This window comes from Athene cunicularia, assembly GCF_003259725.1.
Source record: "Athene cunicularia isolate RWA chromosome 2 unlocalized genomic scaffold, athCun1 chr2_part1, whole genome shotgun sequence".
Lineage (NCBI taxonomy): Eukaryota > Metazoa > Chordata > Aves > Strigiformes > Strigidae > Athene > Athene cunicularia.
The window spans coordinates 91,285,967-91,299,909 of record NW_020799095.1 but is presented as its reverse complement, the minus strand read 5'-3'; the positions used below and the strand labels follow the sequence as shown (position 1 = coordinate 91,299,909).

The window sequence follows — 13,943 nt, the reverse complement described above, 5'->3', positions numbered from 1 at the left end:
TCTCTTTAAATTGTAATCACTAATTCGTTCTTAAATTTATATAATGAAGCAGTGGTAGTTTGAGAGAACAGTTAACTGTTCTTTCTCACTTCCTGTTCCTTGCAGTTGTTTAATATCCAAATTGTTTATTTAATTTCAATTCAGTTACACTTTCAGCATTACATAAAGCTTCAGGATAGACATCTGATATTATATCATTTCTAAATAAATACCAATTAGAAGCAGCAAGAGGTTTTTGCAGAAAAAAGTTACGGGAATTAGAATTGGTCAGCCTTTTTGGAAGGTAGTGTGTAATGCTGATGTGGTGCACAGCGATGTAGCATCTGATTTAGTTTCTGCGCTGATCACACTTTCAATTCATTTTTATGTTTAATTTTAAGTGGAAAATTTAAAAACATTTTTGTAGAAAAATGCATAAGCTGCAGTTCTAAATTTATGTAAAAATTCACTGCGATGTTTCTATAAACCTGCCATACATTCTTTATTTTAAATAGACAGCTTTTCTAAATCACTGAGCTCTGCTTAGACAAGTGGTGTCTCCATGGTTGAATTTATGAGTGGATTTGAATAATAAATTCACATTTCAATGAACATATTTTCATTAAAACTGTAAGGTTTATTTTACTGTACTTTTAAATAATGGCTTATTATGGAAGCTATAGTTTAAATTCATGCAGTATTTGAAACTTAGTGCATGGTTACAAGGAAGAGAACAAAAAGGTAAGAAAAAAGGAACATAAAAGAATGGTAATTCCTGGCATAATCTTAAAATAGTTTTGTAAGGTTTTTTTATGAAAAGGCAAGGGCGTGACTGGACAAAAAAGTTTAAAATTAATCTTGAGGAACACGGACATTGTATTTCAAACCTTTCAAAGTATTTTACTATAACTGCAGTATTCATGTATACCAATAACTCACATACTTAATACTTTCAGCATTACTTCTATCTTGTCAATAATGCAGTTATCTGTATTGCTTCAGCTAATATCCAACTTTGAAAGCAGTGTTAAGTCTTCAGAGGGACGCTTGTGTTCACATGGTCAGAACAGCTGTATAAGCCCTTAATATGCCCTCTTACGGCAGATAAAACTGAATAAAACTAAGGGGGAGGATGCTAATGGAGCTCTCTTTAGAATTCTTTATGCAACTGTCTGGTCAAGACATGTTGCTTATAATTGATGTGTCCATTACTTGAATTCTCTTGTAATTATAGTCAATAAGTCTTGTAAATGTGTTAAAGCTCACTAAAAGCATACAAATTCAAGAACAGAGTAAGGCTAATAATTTAAAATAATCAATGTAGGCATTTCAGCACTTAATTTCCCTTGTGTGTTGATAGCTGATCATTCTTAATCCATTAAGATTTATTTAGTCGTTTACAATGCAAAATAGGTTTGCACTGGTCACTTGTGCCATTTGAAAATGTCCACCAGGTTAAGTGCAGAATGTAGTCCATTAGTCTTCCTTGACTATATGTATTAATTGCATTTAAAATCAAGTTAATGTGGATGTGAAAGTGAGGTAACTATCAATATATGACAAAGCAACCCTACTTACATAAGTTACATCATTGCTTGTAACATTTAGTAAAAGTTAGTGTACTTTTTAACGTCTTGTGTGTAGGTCTGATCATAAAGTATATTTTTATTGTGCTTTTGGATGGCCCTAAATATGCAAAGCAGTAAAAGAATACATTTCACTTGGTAAATCATTTTTTGGTGGTGCGTGTGGAGGAGGTAGAGAAGGATTACAGGATAGAGTTTTGTCTGCCCTCTTTCTCATGGCACCTTTAAATGAAACACTTTTCTTACGCTTTGCTTCTTCACATAAATAGTAATGCAGAGACTTTTATTAATAGTTAATGGGAAATAAGTCTTTCTCTTCCAATCTTTATTTTCATATTTGTGATTTCTTTTGTGTCTTACAGAATCTTTTCTTCCAATCTGTATCACAATGGATGCAAATATTTTTGGGTTATTGGGAGTGGTGGCAGAGGGAACTGGCTTAGTCCACCAACTGTATATAGACTGGCTTATAACATTGGTGAGGCAAAGTACAGTATTTCTAGTTTCTCATCTGTTCCAGGGTAACACCTGGTATATAACAGCAGAGCTGCGCATTTTCCTATTTATTGTTCTGATTAGGTGCTTTTTAAAAAAAAATCTGTCTTCAGCGTCCAGATGTGCATATATATGTTTATGTACATATGTATGTGTAACCATGTCCAACTACTTGCCTTTTTTTTTATTAACTGGTGATGGTTTGGGGGGGTGGTGGTGGTGGAGGATGGAAAAGTTGCAGAAAGATACAATTAATGATTTCCATTAATAGAAAAATAATGTTTCAAAATACCGTTAAATAATGTAGGAGGTTTTCACATTGCAAATGAAAGGGAAGCTTTGCTAGAGAGGAGATAACAAGTAAGTCCATCACATGTTGACAAGTGAAAATGAGGAAGTGTAAAGAAAAATAAAAGGAGTAGTGGAGGTGGAAGACTTTTTAGTTCACAATTGATGGAGGTCCCATAAACTTAATTAACAATCAACATCTGAGGAAAAATCACCTGCAACCACATCATCTTTGTTTTGTTTTTCATCAGATTCATCAGTTCCATTTAAGTGTGGTATCTTACTCCCCATGTCCTAAACACAGGAGGAAATGGTGTGATGTGGCTCTACTGACTTTGCATTGGGCCTGAGCTAGGGACACAGCTATGCCTGAAGGTGCAGATGATGTTGCCTTTGGCTGGCTTAAAGCTGAGGCAGTGATTTTTTTCTTATAGTTCTGGGTGTCTATTGTCTTGATGTAAAATAAGGACTATGTACTCCAGTCTTTTTTGTAAAACCATAGCATGGTTTGTGTCTATCTGACCTGAACTCTTAAATTTAGTCTGTTTTCAATTTGGTGTGGGTTTTTTTTTTTTTTTTTGTAACGTAGCTAAAGTAATTCTGTTGCCATTTTTTCTTTTTTTTTAAAGTCATTTTGTTGGAAAGATGCTATATTGAAAGGTTTTTTTTTTTTTTCATTTTTTGGTGAACTAAAAGCCAAATGTGAATCCAGTATTATCACATTTAACACAGCATATGAGAACCACTGTAGTTTGTGATAAGTATGGCTAAGAAATGGTTAATAGCTTCAAAATTGTTTCAGATAGCATTATGACAAATACGGATTTTTTTTTCCCCTATTTAACTTTTAGTTTAATGTCCTTAAGTATAAAATTTTGAGTTGTTCCATCCAAGAACATAACAGGAACAAATTTGGCACCAGCAACCTAAAAGGGAGATGCATTGCTTTTGTTTCAGGTGATAAGTACTGACTGGAGCCTGCCAGCACTTGAATTTTCATGGACTTTCAATTGAGATGTTAACAGATATTCAGCTCTGGATCTGAGAAATAAATAAAAAAACCTCAAGGCCTCAGTGATTTTTGGATGAGAGCAGTCAACAGAATAATACATTTCTGTATTTCCAGCACACTGTAGCTGCGATTGGTCTGAACATGAGTTCTTCACAGAGGAGTCATGTAAATGGAAAACAGCAAAGGTCTTGTATGGAAGCCCTGTGGGACACCTGCAGTAACAGAATGAGGAATGAATTTACAATTTAATCAGTAGGAGAGAAACTAAAGGAACATAGGATTGAATCCACACGGTATTTGAATTCTATGACAAAAAAGAGCAGTGTAAACACCAGTAGATTTAAAAGAATCCTCTCCAACTGTGGCCTTGATGTTATTAATTGTTCAATTAGTCTTTAAGATCATAAATTAAAACATCAACTTTTAATACTCTTTTATTTAATGCAAAAATAGCCTTTTTTTTTTTTTTTAATTTGCATGGGTCTCTATAGAATGCAGTGTTGGTTTGAAATGTCACCAAATTAATGATTGATTTAGTTTTATCAGGATCATTTAAATAAACTGGGGATTTCAGTGTGATTGATAGAATGTGATTGCTGTTAGCTGCAGTCTCAACCTGCTTTTGATATTTAAACATATAAAGCTGACTAGATATAACCATTCAGGTGCTAAATATATTTTACATCTACTTCCAACAGTAGAAATGGAAGTATTAAGAGATCTGGCTTCATTGTCATTGAACTGTGAAATATTCAACCTTGTCTGCCCGTGCTTAGTACTGTTGACTTTTTTATTTCAGTTAGAAGATTAAAATTAAATGCTTCATTTTTTGTCAGCTTTTTGGAATTAAATTGAAATTTAAGACTCTAAAAACTTTTACTAAGATCCTCAATTTCACCAACAGATTCTTGGAGGATATTCTGTTTTCAAGGGCAAAGCAAAAAGGTTCATTGATCAAATATGATATAGTGCAACATTTTTCTTATCAGAGCTCTTTATGTATATTTATTAAAGATCACATATTTCATATTATGCTTAACTCTATTGGAAGAAGCGCTTCACAAAACATATACTAAAAATAATATGGAGACTCGGTGACCATATTGTACTTACTTTTAACTGCATTTCTATGATTTTGATTTATTGATTTAAGGATTTAGAGGTCAGAAAATTGGACAGTGCTACAGCATGCTTTAGAATGGTGTTGCTGTATAACAACATGGGGACTGACATGTGCTCATTTTAACTATTTCAGTAAAAAAAATAGTTTTTCCATCCTCAAGAGAGGATCACTGTTAATTAGGATAGACAGATAATTCGACTTTTTGCTGAACTGTCGTGATACAAGAAATAGGCTGGTACTTCTTCCTTGGAGAAATAATTTCAGAGTTCTTTGGTCTGCAGTAGACATTTAATATTAAAGTTTGTTCTTGAAATAAATAATAGCCAAAATGTCAATACTTCTGGTTTGCAGAATAATCATAAATTCTTGACCATAAAACAGTCATAAAGGCATAATATTTTATCCACTGTATATTCATACATTGCATGTCATTACAATAGCTAGGTGATGAATCATTTTCTGTGTGTGACAGAACAAATCTGAAATACAGATGCTAATGCGAAATCTATTCAAAGTCGAAAGACTTGTAAAATTACTTTACTTTAAATATATTTGCTTAAAAAACAAGTACATTTTGCAGTTTGCACCGATATCAAGCCACTTTAAGACCATTACCTGAGTTTCAGCATTTGGAAATGGGGAAAGGTGTAGAACAACTTTTGCCATCTTGTTGAAAGTTTATTCTACCTACTATATTGTCTTATCATTTTAATATTTTGTGGGTGTTTATAATAATAATAATAATAATTTAAAAAAATTAATATTAAAAGCTAAAATAGTTGTTTCTGTGATCTTGAACTTAAGGAAACTTTAATGAGTAATATATAGTATATGTCGTCTGTGTCCTGGGAGTTACAAATATCTGTACGAGATACTTTTTTTGTTAGGCAAAAATCTCAAACAGGTTAAATGTGGGGTAGGCTTTTTTAAAGGTTATTTTTTCCCCGGATTTTTTATTTCCTTAACCGTGGGTGATATATTATTCTAATTCAACTCATATCTTATGCTAAATTTTACTTAGGATCAAAGCCATTCAAGTGCAAGATATGCCACTTTGCAACAGCTCAGCTCGGAGATGCCAGAAACCATGTCAAGAGGCACCTTGGGATGAGGGAATACAAGTGTCATGTCTGTGGGTGAGTAAATTGAAACAGTCTCCACCATGGTTAACCAGGAGAAGTGTGCAGGATATGCATTGTTTCAGAATTGAAAACTGTGATGTGAGCAAGAGTGGCTAAAATTATGCATGCATATCCTCCTTTCCATTGTTATGGTAAATTCCTTAAATACAGTTATGACATTCTTTTCCCACTTCTAATCCTGCACTGAAGATGAGCAATTTTATGGGCTACAAGGTCAATTTGAACCTGTAATCTGTAAATTGACTAAATTATAGGATGTTCATTCACATTGCCAGGGAGAACTGTAAATTCCATTTAAAGACATAAAAAATATATAATACAGACTTTACTGTGTGGGGTTTTTTCTTTTGCTATACTGTTATAATTTTAGTACCATTAACAGATTTCTGGACTCCATTAGGTTTTTCATTCTTTACGAAAACAAAACAGAAGACTGATTTTTCAAACAAACGGATCTAAAATATTGCAGGCATAAGACTTTAAAAAATAAATTGAAGTCTTTTATGTATGCTTCTGTTCTTGTTTGTTACCCCAAAAATCTTGTTTTTCTTTTTTACTTAATCGTTATTTCCTCAGAAGGATCGTTCATAATGTTTAATTGTCCTTCAAATGTGTTGCATTTAATAGGAGGCATTGAGACTCCTTAATGCAAAACTAATTAATTTAGCAGAAATGTTTAAAAGGTTTTAAAATGCCATGGCATATATGGTACATCATAGGACATTCAAAGTTGGATTTTAATACCCTAGTTCTGATTAAAAATATATTTTAATGTTATTATGCTGGAGAAATTAACTAATATATGCATCATATAAAAACATTTTACTCAAACCTATGTAACCTGCTATAGCAGTGTTATGGCTAATGTGTAGAACAGCACAGGTTCAATTAGATGATGCAATGCACACATGAATGGTGTGGTGTGATGTTGAGGATAATGTTCAGCAGGAGGGGTTTTTTTAGCCTTAGTATACCGATCTACTGCAAGACAAAGTGAGTTACACATTTAAAGGACAAGTGAATCTTCAGCTGAAGATGCAGCTGAGTGATTTTCACTGATTCATCTCTCTGTTTTTCAAATAATTTTACATGCAGCATTATGAGATACTTTGGATGTTTTTACTCACTTAAGAAAATTAATTGCTGACTTCTTGACAAGAAATAAAAATGTATGAGCCTAATTCTTAAGTCCACTGAATATCAGTAGTAGAATAACTTGTGTTACTCTTTATTTTGTAGCATGTTTATGGATGGTAGGCTATTTTACATTGTTTGAAAAATCTGCTGTATGAATTGCCAAGAATTTGGCATGGAAGATAGTTAACAGCTACAGATCCACAAAACTGTTTCACTAAGGCTAAGCTTCATTCTTTAGAAGTTGTCAACAAACTTGACAATGATTCTTTAGTCAATTCCCTTTTAACTTAAACTGAAAAATCATCATATTCTCTAACTATGTTATTGTGAGAGGAACAGTAAAAAAATCACAAAACAGCTAATACCATATCTTTTATAAAAAGAGAATTAAAGTGATTAGGATTTGGCACAGTACCTAATTTTTTTAAAAAAACCTCTCTCCTTCACTTCATGATCGACATGTTCTTGGAACCTGTCTCAGAAATTACACAACTCTCGGTTGCAATTCATGATGGTTATGCAAGAGAGAGAGCAAAACATGTATGAATGATTTAAACAGCGGACTTGAATGTTAGTCACTTTGCTAAGCTGATTGCTTACTGTATGTTGCTGACATGTCACAACTGGTAGCCAAACAGGTACTCATTTTCCATTTTTGTGTAGTACTGTATTGCTAATTTTCATCAACAACATGAAGCTGTGCTATTTAGATATGGAAAACAATCAGCTGAAGAGACTTGTACCACAATACCCTGTGCTCACAAAAATCTGATTTATATACCTGTTTAATAATCATCACATTTCACTTAATGTGCACCAAAATGTATTTTAAGAACTATATATTAACACTGATTTAATTGGAAAAGACGTTTTGTACTGTAGCTAGCAGTTCTGAAGAACTGAGCAGGATTTGAAGAAGGAGGAATGACCAGAGCAGTTTGAACTGTAGTCCAAATAATGAATATGCCATCCTTAAACGTGGAAGAAGAGGAGAAAGTGTAATAGTCTGTGCTGTATTTCTGCTATTTTAATTGAAAGCACTGGGTAGTGTGTAGGTTAAAAAAATAAAGTAGCAACATAAAAAAAAAAAAATTGCTAGGATTGGCTAACGGATTAGTGGCACTATAGAGCATTGGTACATTAACACCACTGACAATGTCAATTCATTATCATTGATGGCTAAATAATCTTAGAAATGCTCAGTGGACCTATTAGTTCCTGAACATAAGCAGCTCATGCTGCATTTCTTCATTAGCTTTAATTGCTATAAATTTTACCTTTTTAAAAATCATGCTTTAAAAGGTGAAGTGATCTTTCAGGAACATTAACTCTGTAATTTTGTCACAAACAGAAGGTCCTGCACTATGTTTTCTTTTCTACAGTAGTTAATATTCTATCCTCTGACTTTTAGATTCATAGTAATAAGCCCTCTGCTAGTTGCGAGGATAAATTGTGTTTCAAAAGCTTTTGAATCTGCTTGGGCACTTTTTAAAGGTGAAATGTCAGTGCAACACTGTGGTGTAGTGTGGTTTCAAAATACCGCTTTTTTTCTTTTAAGACAAAAATTCTCTGGAAATTTTTGTCTTTTAAAAAAAAGGCAAAAAGCTGTATCAGTGGTGTTGTTTTAGGAAGGGTTTGCTGTGCCTTAGTTTTCCAAATGATCCTCATATTTACATGATACAAAGTATACAATATATAATTCACTTAGTTGTTGAAAAAGGCAGTAATTTTGCTGTGTTGTTTTATTTTTTTTTAATTGAAGTTCAGGGTTTGTTTTTCTTCAGCTGCACAGCAGAAACTACATGACACAGAAATTGGACACCGCTAATGTTTTAACATTTGGAATAAACCGTCTGCTACTCATTTCCTTATCGCAGATGTGTGTTAATTGTTTTCTTTTCCATACCCATGGCTGTAAAATATATCCCATTATTTCAGAGGTAGTATCTATTTTCTGCGGGTAGCAAACTGCTGCATATTTGAATTTAATTTTTGAAAGTCTGGCTTTGAAATTGGCTGATACTCTGGGTTAGAGGATCAAATCTTGGTTGCCCAGCATTTAAAATTTTTGTTCCATTTGCCTGGTGAAATGCAGTGAAAAGGCTTATCATGCACTTTTCAAATTTTATGCTTCAAGTAGAACATGAAAAATGCATTGCGAGATTTTGAACAGAACTTATAGACAATGTTTGATTTGAAAATTCATCTACTATTCCTTTGCCTTTTTCTTGCCTTTGCTTTCAGAAACAGATTTTTGGGGGATATAGTTACATGTTTCAGGTAACAGTGGCTGCTTCTTTCTTTTTGTTTCTATCCTTTACGACTTCTTAAAAAACTACTCAGGAAGAGGGGTAATAAGGTAGGTTTGGATTTTTAGGAAAATTGTCAGTATTTAAAACATGCACATAAACATTTTTTTGCTACCTTCCTAAAAATTGAAAGGACATTTGTAGCAATGTCTTTATTATGTTTATTCCATATATGGTATTCCATATATAGCAGTTAAGTGTTTTAAGGAACAAAAGTAAGTATTTGTATGCACAAAAGAATTTGGAGCAGGGTGGAAAAGGTTGGGATTTTTCTGTATTTTGCTGAAGTAGTTCTTCCTTGTGGGTTTGTTTTTTTTGTTGTTGTTTTTGCTTTTTTGCTTTGTTTTGGTCCTTCGGTGGATGAAGGTATTAATCTTTTTTACTTTTGCTCCTCAGTTCTTGATTTGCTTTGAAACTCCTTTTCCCAATTATTTCTGGAGATGTTATAAGATGTTCTTCTAAATAAGTGTTTTGCTAAATTCAGCTATTTTTTAAAGCTTCGAGGAGAGTTATAGTGTCCCAAGCACAGAAATAACTTCACTTTCGCTGCTGTTGTTAATGCTTAGAATAGTTCAGAGATCTTAATCTGTATAAAGTTCAGTATTTTAATGACACTGGTTGCTTTGAGAATGTTTAAAGAAAAATACTAGCCTATACTGAGTATAGTGGCTAATAGGTCTTTGTACTTTATAGATAAGAATGTGCTTTGACCAGCAGCATCAAAAAAATTGGCTGTATTCCTCTGTGTTGTGTTCTAAAAAATCTTTCAGTTTTTCAGATTTTTTTTAACTGATTACTGTTAACGTCAGGCTACTTTTAGTGAAAGCCTGCTCTTAAGATTGCTTTTAGCAAGGAAAAAAGACTTATTCGTGAATTTATCGGTAGGAGCAGGAAAAACATATTTTCAAGGATGCCTTAATGTACTGTAATGTAAATTATTTATACTTATGCAGTTTGGGAAACCTTAAATAGAAAGTTGCTACTCTAGTAAAACTATTTTTGTGTGGTATTACCTAGTTTTTGTGCATTAGAAGGGATCTCTGTGTAGATGATTATAATGTCACTTTCTGACCTTTGCAGCTTGAATAATTGTAAATCATTGCTTCATAACGTGTCAGAGAATGTCTGTACTAGGCAATTAAATGGCAGAATATAATAGACCAAATTATTGCCTGTCATGTTTTCAACAACACAGTTAGTATTTGAGTTACACTTAATCATTACGTGCATTAGCAACTTCATTGGAATCCAGCTTCAGGCTGAGCATGAAATACATTACATTATTTAAACCTCTAATGGTAGAAGTCATTTATTTGTGTTGAAGTGTACAACATGCAGAGTTTCATAAAGCAAGGAACACTTGAGAGCTTAATTTATCCAAATCAAAGTCTAAATGCAGATAAACACAAGTGGAAAAAATTAGTAATTTTTATAGGCTGGAAATATTTAAAAATACATGGTTGTGGGTAATTGTAGGCAGCAGGAATAAATTAAAATCACTATTTTTAGTCAGTTCTGAGAACTAAAACTGTTGTATACCTAAATCATCGAATGCATCATGAAATTGCATTTTTGAATGAACAATTAATTACGCACATCATACCTACAGATGTGTCCAAACAAAAAATATGTATTTGGTTCAGTTGTTTAGATCAGAGATAAGTGTGTGTAAAATGACTGCTCCATATCCTGCTATTCTGAGTTTCTCTATCTGCCTTTTGCTGTTTGGTCCTATCATATACTTGTGTCTACATTTACTTTAGTAAAGAAAAATGAGGTGAACCTGTGTAACAGCTTTTAATCAAATTAATAAAAAACCACTAGAAGAATATATGGAGTAAGGTAACATTTTAGATTATCTGGCCAATTTTTGTTCAGTTATCTATAATTGCATTAGATTTGCAAACCTGGCCTTCAGTACATAGTCTCTTTACTATGTAAGAAAACTGCTTGAAATGGAAGCAATTTACTTTTATTCAGAAAAGCTCCCAGCATCTTTAAACAAGTGGTACGGATCCTACGGTGTGTTGTGCAAGAATCTCTTGGCCTGAAAGTTTGCCATGGAGTTGGATGACGTTACAGTGAGTGGGAGACTTGGGTACAGGCAGTGGAAAGACTCATCTGAGACTGGTATTACAATCGATACAGAAAAGTCAAGACCAACTTTCTGACTTAATGAAATGTGGGTTTTTTGCAATTTGTGTGCTAAATTGATTATAATAATGATTTAGTTTTACTTGCTGAAGAGACAAGGTATATAAGGGACATACTCATGAAGAGGGTATGTATGTATTTGAATTGGAGGTAGTGATTCAGACTAGTATCCAATGCAGACATGCAATCCAATTCTCAAGATGCACAGGGGGGTGACTATGATATGTGTGGCATGTGTAACTAGTGCTTTTACAGGCATGAATTTTTAATTTCCTAATTTACTGTAGATTGCTCTGATGTCCAGGATGTGTGCTTTTCTGTTAGGCCATAGGCATCGCGCTCTGAATGTGTATTCCAAGAGCAAGCGCCTTCTGTGGCTGTGCAGGGAGGATTTGAGCCCGGCCTGAGAAGGCAGGAGTTGTGGTTAATGGGAGCAAGCTGATGGTGCAAAAATTGGGGTTTAACCATTGGTGCTACTGCAAGCGGCAGTCCTAAAATTCAGTATACCTACTGAAAAAGACTTCTGTCCTTGTAATCCATACTTTGGAAGGATTGGCCTGAGCATTGAGAAAGATGCTGTTAAAAATTGCATTCTGTTGTCAGAAGGAGATGGCAAAAAGTTGACTCAGTTTTGGTTACCATAAGAAGGGAGCTTGAGAGTTTTCAGTGTGGGTGATTGGTAATGACAGGGAGAGGTTTGATTGATTAAAGTTTTGGTTGGGTTGTTGATAGGCTTAAAATGCATAGTTTGGATTTATATCCAGAATTCAGAAGGTTTACATGTGCTTTATTTTTGGTTTTAATAATTTATGCATAGGAATCACATCAAGTTCCTCATTCAGCTGTGATTTTCCTTGGTGCTTTTAGTATAACTTTACTTTAAAATTTAGCGGATAAATAGCTAAGCTTAACTATCATGAGATTATCTCTTCCATAGTACTACAGGGTTTGCTAAGAGAAGCGGGATGTTACTCAAAAAGGAAAAAACTAGACTCTATGTTTTATATGTTTTAACTCTTAAGTTGTTGGAATGCCCTCAATTTTAACCAAATTCCATCCATAAGAATTGACTGGTGGATTAATCAGTTGGGGTGTCTGATTTTTTTTGTGTCCAATTTTACTTGCATCAAATGTATTACCATAACATAGCTTCTTCAGTAGTTACTGCTTGATTCATGGGAGCGCCTCAGAATCTCAGAGGTTGCGGTGTGCGCTGCATCCATGTCATCTTTCACGTTTAAATTGTCTGTTTTAAAAACCTTAACTTTGTTTTTCTTTCCAGTGATTTTTCCTCCTGTTTGCACTGTAATGACTGGAAATTGTGTTTACTGGGTTTACTACAAGCAGAATCAAGCCTATAGATTTTAAGCACTTCAGGACAATTAATCTTACTTTCCATGTTTATTACAACCCTGGGCACCTTTTCGAGACTTGGTGATTAGTTTACTAGGGCAGAACTGGTTTCTCTAGAAAATTTCTGTCTTGGTACATTCGTATTTCAGGTATAAACAAATCTAAATGGTAGCAATCGGAAGAGCTGACCAGCTTCTGACTTCATTTTAGTCTTTCTGGCTGTGGTGTGTTGCCTTTCATCCTGTTTTTCTTACTGTAATTCACACTCCCATTAGCCAGACAGATTATCGTAGTTACTCTCAGTACAGATGGAGAGAGAAAACAAAATTTCTCTTTATGGGCTAAAGCCAAGGTAAATGCATGTCACAAATCTTTTGAACTGTGACATGATTGTCAGCTGTCCCAGCAACGGGGTAGGTGTTTTGAATAGAACAGGCTTAAAAACAACTGATGACAACAGCAGAAGAAACTAGGTTGCCATCCTTTATAACACCATTGCTCTAGTTTACCCTGCTTAAAAATGATAGAATGTAGGCAGTATGAAGTACATATAAAGCAAGCAGGCTTGTCAAAAAGAGCTTTCGCTTTGTCTTGTATTAGAAACCAAGTGATCCTCAAAAATATGTTTGTCTGTCATCTCGTATCCTGTTTGCTTCATGCCAGTTTGCAGCATAATTGTATTCCTCCCCCTTCCAACCCCTCCCCTTTGTTGTTCCTTCTCAGCTAGTATCTAATGGACTATATGATCTACATGCATGATACAGTTGATTAACTGTTGGTGCTTACATAGACTACATCATGTAGCACTCTCAGCATAGTTTGCTTTAAGTGATATAAATACTGACAATTTCTTTATTTCAAATCGCTGTAATACATCAAATGTAAAACAGAGGATACTTAACAACCTGTAAAAACAGAACATTTTCCTTCTTCATTTAAAGACAAATCAGAGTTTTGAATACAGTGTTGATTGCTATTAAACAGTCAGCTTATTAGTCATCTTTTTACAGGAAGCCTGCAGCTGACAAGTGCACTGTGCTTGCTTATGTGTTTATGGTTGGTTTACAGGGTAAAGATGAGCATTTTATATGAAATACAATTATAATCTATTTATATGGGTGTGTCATTGAAAGCAGAGTGGCATTTACATAAGAATCCTGGAGCTTTAGTTGTAGTGCAAAGGGTGGGTCATGATAACTTTGTTTTTGCCCCAAAGTGCATGTTTCCTTGGGGTTTAAAAAAAAAGTTACTGCCTTTATAGTAATGTCATAACAGTCTCACTGTAATTAAATATTTTTGTACTAATGATTACACTGCGACAGAGTGCATAATAAATTCCAAAGAACTACATTTCCATTTCTGTAG

At 33.9% G+C, this 13,943-nt stretch overlaps 1 protein-coding gene across 2 annotated transcripts in view; it reads left to right on the top strand.

Annotated features, from left to right (window-relative positions):
* Window positions 1-13,943, top strand: part of ZNF407 (zinc finger protein 407) — a 348,274-nt gene that overhangs the window by 37,058 nt on the left and 297,273 nt on the right. For both annotated transcript variants that reach the window (XM_026842626.1, XM_026842625.1), the window contains exon 3: window positions 5,505-5,619. In XM_026842626.1, the coding sequence (XP_026698427.1) occupies window positions 5,505-5,619 (115 nt within the window). The remainder of the gene's footprint in view (window positions 1-5,504; window positions 5,620-13,943) is intronic.